This window comes from Micromesistius poutassou, assembly GCF_964030765.1.
Source record: "Micromesistius poutassou genome assembly, chromosome: 20".
Classification (NCBI taxonomy): domain Eukaryota; kingdom Metazoa; phylum Chordata; class Actinopteri; order Gadiformes; family Gadidae; genus Micromesistius; species Micromesistius poutassou.
In genome coordinates, this window is record NC_140290.1 from 9,040,538 (window position 1) to 9,054,550 (window position 14,013).

The 14,013-nt window shown below is 46.7% G+C and overlaps 1 protein-coding gene across 2 annotated transcripts in view; it reads right to left on the minus strand.

The window, feature by feature from the left end:
• atp9b (ATPase phospholipid transporting 9B) overlaps window positions 1-14,013 on the minus strand; it is a 44,833-nt gene that overhangs the window by 18,468 nt on the left and 12,352 nt on the right. For both annotated transcript variants that reach the window (XM_084484717.1, XM_084484718.1), the window contains 7 exons: window positions 13,619-13,713; window positions 11,735-11,815; window positions 8,940-9,015; window positions 6,935-7,011; window positions 2,431-2,591; window positions 1,891-2,033; window positions 130-242 (listed from right to left, as the gene is read on the minus strand). In XM_084484717.1, the coding sequence (XP_084340843.1) occupies window positions 130-242; window positions 1,891-2,033; window positions 2,431-2,591; window positions 6,935-7,011; window positions 8,940-9,015; window positions 11,735-11,815; window positions 13,619-13,713 (746 nt within the window). The remainder of the gene's footprint in view (window positions 1-129; window positions 243-1,890; window positions 2,034-2,430; window positions 2,592-6,934; window positions 7,012-8,939; window positions 9,016-11,734; window positions 11,816-13,618; window positions 13,714-14,013) is intronic.

Below are 14,013 nucleotides of genomic sequence, written 5' to 3' on the forward strand. Positions count from 1 at the left end.
TAGGAAGCAGAGAAGTGACCGTCCTTTAGCATGGACTAGCGGATAGTTGTATCCCCCTGACCCCCCAGCCGCCATGGGGGGTCAGTCTCCCAGGGAGGAGGTGAGTGTCCCAGGAGGGGGCCACTGTACCTGGGCGTAGGACTGGATGATGTGGCTCTGGATCTCGTCCATGGTGTCCGTCCCGTAGGACACCGTCCCCAGGTGGAGACGCTTGAAGATCATCTCGTTCTGGGTCAGGGTGCCTGAGGGGGTCGGATCAGAGGCATTTGAGGGTTAGGGTTTGCAAAATGATGTACATTAATGTAATTATGATTATTTATTGATTTAAAAAATAATTTAATAAGAACATGTTTAATGCCAGAAAGATGTGGCGGTGTTATTAGCATCTAACCCTAAGACGACCTTGCCACGCACGCACCCACCCACCCACCCACACACACACAGGTGAGCCAGGTCTCTACCCTATCCACTACCCTCATTACTCGTCTCCTCGCTAACTTAACGAACCTACGCACGGCCACAAAAAAGTCATACTAAAGACACTCTGCGTTCGGAGTTCACAAACTGGCCGATAAAAAACCAAGAGCGGGAAATCCACATTAAAATGGGGTCAATGGGCCTGTTTAATGGATGCCTGTTGCCAGAATGCGTATTGATAGAGCCTAAACCTGATTAGGGCCGCATCCACCTTCCAATAACATTACAGCCACGGGGTTATCCAATCCAAGGGGATTGATTGTTCCTGGTCCTCTTTCCGTCTGCGTTAACTATCAACAGGGATAAATAGCTGGCCAGGCTAATCTATTCCTACCTAGATAGTTTGGGGATGGAGAGCGAGGGAGGAGGAACGCCTGGCTCCTCTATGGGACTCTATCATTCTTATACGATGTCGCCATCAGCAACAAACACCCATTTGTTTTACAGGCAGCCTGGCCCAGGAGGAATGGGGTGTAGGTGGGGCTTGACGCTGGGGGGGAGGGGTGGTTCGGCCTTTGTACACAAAGTCGACTTAAAAGGGTTTATGTTTATTATGCGGTTCATGTTTTTATGGAAGTGTTGTCTACGTTTACATTTAGGGAATTTAGCAGACGTTAAATGGAAGCGACTAAGTAGTCTAGTACAGTACACCACCATCAGAACCAGAAATCTTATTTTTTTGCATTTCCATCGCCAAAAAAAGTACCTGGTACTTTTTTTAGTAGCACCTCTGTCGAGGTTCCAAGCGAGCTGAGCAGGTACTTTTGTATGACGTAAACAGGCTGCTGGCAACTGATTGGCCAGCGGCTGCAAACGGGAATAATCACTCAAAGTTAAGTTGTGTCCGGCGTGGCTGGAGTCCACCGACCCGCTCCCGAGGGGGACACGGATCAGCGTTTCGCCTTGTGTGTCGCTCCTTTCCCGGGGCTAGAGTTAGGCTGCACGTGGTTGTGTGTGTCTGGCGTAGTTGTGTGTGTTCAGCGTGGCTGGAGTCCACGGACCCGCTCCCGAGGGGGACACGGATCAGCGTTTCACTGTTTCGTTTTTGTGTTGTTCCTTTCCCAGGGCTCTAGTTTCGCCTCCATCAACGTTACCGTATGATAACAATAGACGCGCAGTCATTGCGTTTTTTTTTTAATTTTATTTCCCATTTCCCGTCATAACCTTTCCCGGGAATCAGGAAATAGGTATGACACCCCCTGTACTGCAGTACACCTGCAGAGTAGGACGCACCTGACCCCTCCCTGTCCCTGAAGGTCCTGCCCCTGACCAGTGTTCCCAGTGTCCCGAGCAGGCCTGTACCTGTCTTGTCAGTGAGCAGGTAGACCAGCCGCCCCTAGACCCTCCCTGTCCCTGAAGGCCCTGCCCCTGCCCAGTGTTCCCAGTGTCCCCAGTGTCCCCAGCGACCTGTACCTGTCTTGTCGGTGAGCAGGTAGACGAGCCGCCCCAGCTCCTCGGGGATGGTGCTGGTCCGGACCACTGTCCCGGGGATGTTCTCGTCCTTCATGATCATCCAGGCGTACGCCGACTTGCCCATGTCCAGGTTGACCCGCAGGCTACGCACCGGGGGAACCAGACAGAGAACCGCCATTTTGTGTAGCTTTGTTAATGTATACGAACATGCATGTTACGTGGAGGAGATGAACTATAGCGTTGGATTACGACACACAAAGACCCAAGACAGACACACAGAAAGACACAGACATAGAGACAGAAGGACAGAGACACCACAGAGACAGACGAAGAGTGATGGAGAGTGAAACCCCAGACAGAGACACAGACTTAAAGACAGACAGACAGACAGACAGACACTGGAAAAAAATTATGCCAAAGAGGCAGACGGACAAATCCCAAGGAAGACAGACAGGCAGTCAGACAGAGAGTGACAAAGAGACAACCCCTAGACAGAGAGACGGACAGAGCCCAGACACACAGAGGGCAGGACTGCAGTACCTGATGGGGATGATGGAGGAGAACAGCACGATGAATCGGCACAGGTTGCGGAGCCACTGTCCCACAAAGCCCTGCAGGGCGACCATGACGAAGGCCAGCACCACCTGGGCCAGGAACAGGGCCTTGGTGAGGCGGTTCAGCTCCAGGTCCAGCAGGCCCACCTGCAGGGGCCAGAGACTCAGGTCAGGGCACACGTCTTCAGGAAAGCGGGGAAATTGGAGGGAAACTCAAGAAAATAACAGGGAGTTTGTTGTGGTTTATGTCGATGGAGCAGTGAGAGCAGTAGAATGGATCAAGTATTCAAATCGAAATTGACTGTTATAAATGTTATTAATCTAAACATCTAATTCAAAATCAATCTTCTTGCTAAATCCTAAATAGCATTAATAACCACATTGAAGTATATATATACAGAAATATATTTGACTGATTATTAACAATGAGCTGCCAAATCATTTCAGGGTTCATACAAAAAAATGTAAAGACTGGTGTTATATAAAAGCCTTTCTAGCACGTCAACAGACGTTTACGAGCCAAACAAAACATTGCCGCTTTCCCTAACCCTTTGAAAAACCTTATAGTAGGGCTATTCAAGGGGCAGAGACTAAAACACCAATGAAAAACATTCCTCCGTGAATATATATTTCCACTACATCATCGGTGTGTGGCGTGGACAGAGTTTATGGGTTGCTTCTTTGTTATGGTAAATCTCTAAACAGACCGCTGGCTTGGAAGTGCTTGTTTGCGTGATAAGAGGTCAATGGGAAAGCCCCCATATGTCGGAGACCCTCGTGAAGAAAAATATAACGATGGTGAGCAAAAGAGTGAGATGTGGACGGGGGGGGGGGTTAAGAGGGTTCGTTGATGTTTTTCTTCGTCTCTCGTCGAGTGTGTCGCTCAGCCAATGGAGCATGTGGGAAAAAAAAGACGTCAAAAAGAGGAGAAGTGTCCCTCCTTTCTCTGCCCCCACCCCCACCCCCCCACCGCCTCCTCGCCTGGTGACGCTGCCAGCGGAGCGCACAGAGGGCTTTTATCAGACACCACGCTTACTCAAACAGCTAAACATGACCCACAACCCCCCAACACACACACACACACACACACACACACACACACACACACACACACACACACACACACACACACACACACACACACACACACACACACACACACACACACACACACACACACACACACACACCTCTGATAAAGGAACTGAAGAATGAGGGTGCAGGGTTGGGGAACGTGAGTGCATATAAAATGATCACGATAATTCTCTGAAGCAATATCACCTTTTTTCTTTTTACGATTTATTTTTACATTTCTATGCTGTTATTCATGAAAATACAGTGAGTACGATTGGAAGGTATGCGAGAGAGAGAGAGAGGCGAGGATATGCGGCAATGGACCTCGGGCAATCAAACCCGCGTCGCTGGCATAAGGACTGAGCCTTAATGGGGCGCCCCCAGCAATACCCTATACTGTTCATCCCAAATCATTGGGCAGGCAAGGGTGTGAGATAAGGGCCTCAAAACAAATGGCGACATGAAATATTGAGTCCAACTGTTTGTGTTTTTACACACCCATCACCAGAGGTCTCGGACCAGAGGAGTCAGTCTGACGACCAGAACAGTAGCACTGGATCCATCCAGCCGTACTGGACCAGCTGATGGGTACACCCCAGTGGCTGTGCACACAGAGAGGGGGAGCGGGGAAGGAGGTGGTGGGTGTGTGTGAGGGTGCGTGTGTGTGTGTGGGTGGGTGGCTGTGTGAGTCCCCCCTTCACTGCGAGCCAGTGGCACGCTAACATACTTCATGGTTGAGCTATTGAGAAAAATAGGGGGTCTGGGTGGATTAGAATGAAGAAAAATTAAGACAGAAAGGAGCGGAGGGGAGGGGGGGGCCGTACGAGGCAGAAAGGGCTCTCCTTGTGTCTGAACAATGGTCGGTCAGAATCCGTCCCGGGCTCATGGAGGATCAGATGAAATCATTATTCATTCAGCCAAGGGGGGGGAGGAGCGGGAGGGGGGGCGTGGGTGTCTAAAGGGTGGGCTCAATTACCTCAACCTTAAGATGCTATCAATGAATTAAAAAAAAAAATGCATATTCTACCCCATTCATCCCACGGCCATTATAAGTGAAAGGAGTGATTTGATTAGCCAGCACGACTTGTGTGTGTTTGTGTGAGTCTTGCGTGTGTGTGTGTGTGTGTGTGTGTCTTGCGTGTGTGTGTGTGTGTGTGTGTGTGTGTGTGTGTGTGTGTGTGTGTGTGTGTGTGTGTGTGTGTGTGTGTGTGTGTGTGTGTGCGAACGAAGGAGGGCGATGAAAAATGGCAGCCCCGGACACATGAATATTCAACGAGTGTACAATCTCAAGACTACAAGGACCTGGGCTATTTATTGAAGTCCTGGATAGCATCTGTGAGACTGGCGAGCCAAGGTGGGTCGGGGGGGGGGAATCATCGATCGCTGCGGCCCCAAAAAATAAAGCCACGTCGGGGTTGTTTCATTACCCCCTCCCCCCACGTGGTTCACACATTTTTTCCAAGTTGTCAGACGACACGAGGACTCTTAAGCGTCCAAAACGTCCGAAAAGTTATTGAAACCGCCGTGAGTGCTGCAGAACCAGAGCCTGTGTGTCAGCTGACGTGGTGTCCTCGTCTCCCCGCCCGGCTGGAGGTGTGTACGACCGCTGGGACGAGGCGGTGACACGCCCGTTGACGTCCATGCTCTATAAATCCAGCGTCCGGAGGATATGGGGGGGGGGAGTGTTGTCCCCCCCCCGGGACATCACAATCACAACAGATTATATGAGGGTGCGGCGGCGTTGTAGAAGGGGGGGGGGGGGGGGGGAAGGTGGGACCTCAGCCGCACTGTATCGACTTCCTCCCCCAATCTCTCTGCTCCGTATTGGCACTTCTGACATCATCCCCTTGAGGTATTGAGTTCCTCTCAGCCACCACGGCTTTTTACACCGAGCCGCGGCCATGCCACGGTTCGACCGTCCCGCCGTCAGGGGTTTTATTAAAAGGAACGCCGGTGTCAAAATCACTACACCGCCCGCGTCTTGAGGAGGCTCTCTGTGTGTGTGTGTGTTCATGTGTGTTTGTGTGTGTTCGTTTGTGTTTGTGTGTGTGTGTGTGTGTGTGTGTGTGTGTGTGTGTGTGTGTGTGTGTGTGTGTGTGTGTGTGTTCGTTTGTGTGTGTGTGTGTGTGTGTGTGTGTGTGTGTGTGTGTGTGTGTGTGTGTTCGTGTTCGTGTGTGTGTGTGTAAAGCCATCGTGTGGAGTGGCCCGGAGGCCCAACCCGCTAGTGCCCCAGGTTTGATTCCCACCTGTGGTCCTGTGCTACATGTCTGTCCCTATGACCTCCTGCCCACGTTCCTGTCTCTCTTCACACTGTCCATGAAAATAAATGCCATCAAAAGATAACAATACAAGACAAAGGCAAATTGACTGTTAGTATTATAGTATAGTATTGTCTTACTGTATAGTATACACCTTACACTATGATGATGCAATGAACCTCCATTGATACAATTAAATTAATGATACTCTGGACTGGGTCTATTGGCCCCTGTCTCCATCTTCTCCGTTGATCTTTAAAAAGGTAGAACCTCATATATTTAGGAGCACATTTTCATTAATCTCCCCAATCTGGGGGACAAAACGCTCGATGGGGATTCTGCGAGGATTAACTTTGTGCTGAAAATGTCATTTAAATCCTCGGTTAAGTTAATTTCCCTCTTGGCTAATTAGCGTCTGAGTGCGACCTTTCGCATTGACAGGTCCAACTCTATCTGGGAAGTCAAGGTTAGGGCCCCGCCCTGACAGAGTGATTGATTAGTGATTAGTGATTAGGAGGGGAGAGAGAAAAGGTAGTGGTGTCTGGGAAACTTTGTGCCAGTGTTTGTCACAGGGGACTGAAAGTTGTTTTTCTTTGAGGACTTGCATGTTACATGTGTTAGAATACACAGCCACGTCCCTATATGTGATTTAGCTAAAGAATGTAGTGCTTTTGGAGCTAGATGAGATCCAATTTTCCAATTCCAATTCCAACATAAGCGGCATTGAGGGTTAATAAGCACAGAATGTTCTCTGATCGTACAATATTATCCTGATAATAGCGCTTCTGATATTTTTTATCCAGATATTAACAGAGCTTGTTCGATATCTGATCATTAGGAATCCAGCCAATGGCAGGGGATGTATTTCCTAAAACTCAGCCTCCCAGATCCGCAAACTCCATTCATTTATTCTTGTTAATTGGCAGACGCCAGACATTCTAATATAACAACCAATCAGAAGACACTCGGTGGTATGGGAGTACTTCATAGTTCATCCTACACTCAACATAAAGTGTCTCTAGTGAGCACAGTGATGAGAAGGTTTGGACTCGTGGAGACTGTGTTTATCAAAATAATGAATGAAAAAAATCTTGACCATCTTGTTGTCTCCAACATCAGTTCAATCACAGAATATGAATAAACAAACGCAGCACTCACCTTGTTCTTGGCTGAGGATGTGTTGAGGACACTCCGGGTCTCCTTGCCGGTATAGATCACCAACCCGATCACCGTTCCTGCCAAGGACACACACACACACACGGACACACACACACACACACACGTAAGTAATGCTGCTCATTAACCAGACCAAACACACACAGATAAAGACACACACACACACACACTAACATACATAAACTGATACACACATACAGATGCATACAGACACATACACGCATGTATGAGCAGTCACTGACAAGACACACCAAATCACCAACACACACATTCACAAAGAATACCACACACACCCACACACAATGAATAATCTCTCGACCCGACAGAGAGAGACGTGGGTGTTCATAAGTTCAGTCTGGCAGACCTTCACCCGCGCTACGGCAGCTCATGAAGACCAATCGATGACCCGATTCATTAGCGGAGGTGTTATTACGCCGCTTTAATGAGTCATAAATATTAGATCAGCTTAATGGGAGAGGAAGGGACACTAATAATCCTAAACACCGGCCCCCGGGCCCCCTGGGGCCCCGTCGTGTCAGTGTGGGTTACCTTGAACGACGAGCGGGAGACAGAGAACGCATGGGAGAGATAAGACGAGGGAGAGGGAGAGCGAGAGAGAGAGAGAACAACCCGTGGTTGGGGGAATTGATGTGAACATTAATTAGTCGTGATTCTGTGAGACATTAAAACACCATGTGATGAATGGTGGGATTCCCAGCATGCACCAGCGGTTTCAATTTGATGGGGATGGAGAGAGAAAGAGATAGAGACAATGAGATAGAGAATGTGAGACAGAGAGACAGAGAAGGAGAGACAGAGAAAAAGACAGACATACAGAGGAAGAAAGAGATAGAGGGTGAGAGAGACAGGGAGACCGATCACGAGACAGAGAAAGAGACCGAATAAAAGAGAGAAAGAGGGTGATAAAAAGTGAACAAGGCCAAATGAGACAGACAGAGACAGAGAGTGAAAGACAGAGACAAATAAGAGAGAACGGACATGTGATGATGATGATGATGGTGATGATGATGGTGATGGTGATGATGCAGCAGCAGCCACTAAAAGGCTGTGGATCCACTCTGAAGGCTATCGGGTGTCAGGCCAGAACTGAGCTTCAGCACAGATGATGTCAGGGCTGTGTGTGTGTGTGTGTGTGTGTGTGTCTGTGTCTGTGTGTGTGTGTGCGTGTAGCTATGCATATGTGTGTGTGTGTATTACTATGTGGCTGTGTGTGGCTATGTGTGTATTAGTATGTGGCTGTGTGTGTATGGGTATGTCAGTAAGAGTGTGTGTGTGTGTGTGTGTGTGTGTGTGTGTGTGTGTGTGTGTGTGTGTGTGTGTGTGTGTGTGTGTGTGTGTGTGTGTGTGTGTGTGTGTGGTCAAGGTCAGGCCAGAGAGCAGAGGGCCACCGCAGATCAATGCCGGCCATCGCCAGGAGAACGACAAACACTCTCAACTGACATTTCTACGGGGAAATCACTGCGTAAGTGAGGAGGGATTACGTCAACGGCCTCACCACAGAGAGACGCCTCGGACAGCCGTAAGCAAGTCTCCATGTGCTGGGATAATGAAGTGAAGGGTTACGGGTGCAGAACTCGATTATGAGCACCACAATCCTGCTATTACTCTCAAAGGACACAAATGTATATTTTAGCTTATCGTTTTTTTCATGTGACAAGAGAGGAGAAGGAAAGTTATAACATTGTAAATTTGCTTTTTTAGTTCTTAGTTCTTCTTATACCGCAAGAACACAAATCTTCATACTGTTAGGCTCTTCTCTTCTTCTATTGTTTTAAAAAGAGTGAGGCTGGACTCAGACTGTCCATCTATCGCGATTCCCCTCGCACTTCCTGCCAAAAGTTTTTCCTCGAACTCCATTGATACCCCGCTGTTTCAACAGGCGAATGCTCAGCAGCGTTATAGCGGCTCCTCCACCACGTCCTCATACATCTTCACATCACGCCCACGTTGGACTGAAGAGACTCACCAGAGGCCACCACGGTGCTGGCCCACAGCGTGTTCTCTATGTTCAGGCTCTCATGGAGCTGGGGGTCAGAGTCCTCCTGCAAGGGGGGGGGTTCGATTACACGTTAGAGGTCAACATCTGACTCCTCACCTCCCACTGCAGCGAAAAGCATATCCTTTAAATGCTTTAATGTTTGTATTGATATTTGTTTTATATTTGTTGGTTTGTGTGTTTTTACTTGTATTTTATGTTATGGTGTAGAGTGTCAATTTGTTCTTAGAAAAGCACCTTATAAATAAAATGTCCTGTTATGAATAACATTTATACATTTACATTTACAAAAATAATGTTCTGTAGGACACCAAGATTGTGAAAAAAGAACACACAAACAATGTATACACAAGGAGAACACAAAATAACAACCAATACAGTAGTGCTTACATTAACGCCGGTAACCATGGCAAAGCAAAGCAGTTAAACCACAGAGATACAGATGACAGTTTGTCAGTTATCCAATCAATACATTTGTTTGACATACAGTAGGCTGTATGCCTCAAGGCCTTCACACAATCAGGGCAAAATTAATATCCAACTCATATCCGATCAATAAACCTTCCTGGGTAAAAATTACACAGGACACAGAGTTCGATTTGTTTCCCATGATTCCATGCGACTAAACCGTGTAAGGATAGGACAATATGAAGCTAGAATTAGGACACTGCATATGTGAGCCACAGACAGTAAGTTACTTGATTACCATATGTCAGACTTTCAAGACACAGCCAACTAGTCGCCTCCTCTGACATATCACTCATTCCGTATTGTTCATCTCATCTCATTATTGCCGTCTGGATTGAAAGCTATTTAAATCATTATTATTAGCTCTGTATTGACCAACTGACTCCAACCGGTTTCACAGTATTTGTCTTGTTTGTATTTGTTCAGGATTGTTTGCATTGCTTAGTCAACAGAAATAAAGCATTTGTAATTTTGGTTGCAGTCATAATAAATTCTGTTATTTCTTAACTATGTATTTTTTTGTTACAAAGAAGTTAAAACTTAAATTAAATACTTTTTCAAGTATTTCGGTATTGGAATTGAATCGCAGGTATTGAAGTTGAATTACAAGTATTGGTATTGAATCACAGGTATCCAACCAACCCCTATCGGTAGTAGTGCTGGAAGATTAGCTCAACCCAAAGCCATAACCGCTGCCACATCATGCTTTTTCACGACAGTGCAAAAAAAAAAACGTCCTTTAACCTTCACTTCCATTGTTTCTGACATCCCTGTTAAGTGATTCGAGAGGGAGAGTGCCAGAGCCAGCCAGAGAGAGTTAAACAGTCCCTAGGGGGGCCTCTCATTTCATATCTCTCCATCCCTCCTCTCTTTTTAAAGACACAAATGCAGAGAACAGCGATAAGTACGTCAGATCCCGTTTCAGCTCAAGTTCCCTGCGTGATATAATAATTATGATACCCAAGCAGCCACATCCTGTCAATACACACTAGAGAGAGCAGCATTAAGGAGAGGTTAGTCTTGGGTACCGTGGCCCCACTATGTTACTGCAGAACTTCTGGTGGGGAGACGGCTCAGAGCCCGGGCAGGAAACCAAACCCAGCAAGGGGAGGAGTTACACCTTGTTTCCTGTTTTGTTTGAGATATTGTAGTGAAGGGAATTAATTTGACTCATTCCCCTTTGAGAAGGGGATGCTAAAAAGTGATCACTTTTTTTTTTAATACGACTGGTGCTGGCTGGAGTTTGTGTTCTTCAATTACGCGCTTACAGATCCCTGCCTGCATCTGGTCGAAACAAATATGGGGCGAAAGAAAGTGAAATGCCTCGTTCCCCCAAATACAATATGCAGAAGTAGACGCCAGGTCACAGGACGGACGACCAAGACTGACAAGGACATCCAGGGGAACCAAGGGGTTCCCCTGGTTACGAGTCACACACACAATGTATGTATGTATATATATATATTTAAAAAAAAGAGAGAGAGAGCGAGAGAGAGAGAGAGAGAGAATGATTTGTTGATTGAGAGTGAGACAGAGGGGGGAAAACATAGTGGGAGAAAGGAAGAGAAAGCAAGAGAAGGAGAGAGGGGATTGAAAAAGAGAAAAAAGGGAGAGATCAAAAGCAAGTCCGAAAGACAGAGAGCGAAAATTAGAGAGCGGGGAAGGAAAGAGAGCGAGCGAGAGCGAGAGCGAGAGCGAGCAAGCGAGTGAGCGAGAGAGAGAGAGAGAGAGAGAGAGAAAGGAAGCCCTTATCAAAAGGTAAGTTCATTTGCTGTGGGAACCTTTTTTCCCTCCCCCCTCCCTCTCCATCCTGCTGGGCCTAAAAGCACACGTTATGCAAAGGAAGGCCGCAGAGGATGAATGAGCGCAGGAAGTGCCTGTTCACTAAGCCTGGTGTGTGGCCAAGAGTGAAGACGGACCACAAAGGCCTCCTTTGTGCCGGGCCGTCATCTCCCTGGGCGCTGCACTAATCTGCTATTAATAAAAAAAAGCATTACGGACCAGCGGAAGAGGACGGAGAGGGAGAGCACCAAAAAAATAATAGGAGGATGGGGGGGTGTCCCCGGTGTAATAGGAGGCATGGCCATAATACAAACACACACACACACACACACACACACAAACACACAGACGCACGCGCACACGCACACGCGCAAACACACACAAGTCGCCTTTGTTGCAGTGAGAGGACGCGGTAATAGAGATAAGCATCAAGTCATGTCAATCCAATTCCTGCACAAGATCTGGGTTTGTTGTTTAATGGCTCATAAATATGTCAGCGGGGCTTTTGCCCGTACCCGGGTGAAGTTTCCCTCGAAGCTGTGGATGTCCAGCTGGGGCTTCTGGGCGTGGACAAAGGCCCGGATGGAGAACAGGTCCTGGAGCAGGAGGAGGTGAGGGAGGAGACGGGACAGGAGATTAGGTGGTGGAATCGGATCAATCACACAATGCAGTATTTGAAATCAAATAGGAGATAACGATTTTTGATCTCTTCTGTAAAAGCAGTGAATGTAGAGGACTTTCGGTATGGATTTAGGGTTTTACGTTTTTTTTCTCTGTACACTAAATACCGCAAACATTTCTTCGCACCATATTATATACTAACCCTTCAAATTGTATCTCAAGAAGATCTTTGCTACTTTAGCTTTTTTAAACACAAGCATAACTATGTGTGTGCTTAACTACAAAGACAACCCTTGCCTTGCCTTCGTTGTACAGTTTGACCGTGTTACACTGCTCATTTGACAACCAATAACTCAGACTTTGACAAAAACCAGCGAGCTCCACTGAATAAACAACGTATTGGGTCATTCTGGGTGATTTATAGTGGCTGTTGAAACAGTATAGTATCTCCAAAAGACTCATCTACTGATACCTTTTAAATATGTCACAATGTTGTGTAGATTTACAGACATCTCAGATGCTCGGCGCACATTTGAAGCGCCTTAGGAGGACGAGATAAGGGGGTGCGGATAAGACAGAGTATAGATTACCGATGAGGAATGTATACCACTTCGACGCCAGATAAGAGACGCTAGATTCGAGTATAGAGTTTAGATAAGAGTCAACGAATCAGAGTATAGAGTTAAGATAAGACATGATAGAGTACAGACTCGCTACCATAACGAAGAGAACGTACCACACAGAAAATACAAAATGACAGTTAAAGTTAAAAACAGCCTTCGATCAAACCTCATTCGGTCTGTCCTTTGAACCAATGACATCGTCCCATTAGACATTCGATGACACCGATGCTCATTACAAACTGTCAGTTATTCAGGCAAGATAACAGAAAGTTGTGCCTACTGTAGATAAGTGTAACCTGGGTGAGAAGGGGAGATCCTATTCCTCACAGAGATTACAGTGGCACTTAGTTGTGACCCCAGTTGTGACTCAGAGAGACCCAATACGGTCCCTCACGTCCGAGGCCTGACAGCTGAAGCCTGGACGTCGACTGCTGGGTCAAACTGCTGGATTACATTTAGCTCAGCAAACGGACACGCCGAGGACCCTCTTTTTGTTGCATTTATTTACACGATATAACACACCAACATGACACCCAGGATTTTCCTTTGACGCTGGAAGGAAGACGAGCATTCCTTCAGAAACCTTACACCATACACGGTCGTTGCGGCTCGATGACTTGATGAAAGTTTAATCGTCTGATCGCATTAAGTACGGAAGACGGACCAACACGACATCAACTGAAATCTCAAGTGTTCAGTATCTCGTCCAGGCTACGACGTAAACTGCCAGTCAGGATTCTACTGCCTGTCGTCGTCGTCACCGGGGAGTTTCCATGACCGCCAAGAAGATGACTTGTCCTTTAGTGTAAGTGAAGCGCCGGGTCCAAGAGGATTAACCCTCTCTGGGACTCTGATATCAACATCAACCGCTGCACAGACGGAGCTCCACACACACCTCGTCACCGGTGTCCCTTCTCCGGGACGATGAAGACTATACTAATAAGGCAGTTTACAGAGGAACGTTCACAAATGGTTGGCTGACAAAACATAGGATTGTACTCCTGTTTTCTCTAAAATAAGTCTTATTTTATTAACAGTGACAAAATGGCCTATGCTGATCAGATAAGACATATAACCATGTTTAAAACAAAAAAACGGTTATGGCTTCATTGCCCACATTGTGCGTGTGTTGTTATGTGTGTGTGTTTTTCGTACCCCCACGGCAGCCAGTCTCTGCGTGCAGACGACGGCTATCTTCAGCTTCCAGTCCGTCTCTCCATCCAGCTGGTCGGTCCTGATGAAGCAGGACCCTGTCGCCATGGAGACATGATTACTATCTAGTCCTATGGATGACTATGCTGTACCATATGAACATAATAGACACAGCAATCATAATGATAATGACCTATTCATAACGCTACTTAGTCATCACACCACTTACAATAATAATAATAACAAAAAAATAAAGTTGCATACAGTTGATTTTCAGCTGAAAACCAGGTTTCATGTGCCACAAAAAACAATTATATTAAACTATAAAATTAACACATATTAGAAAATATATATATTTTTTTTTCTCAAAGATTTTCCCAGTCCTTTTTTTGCTACAG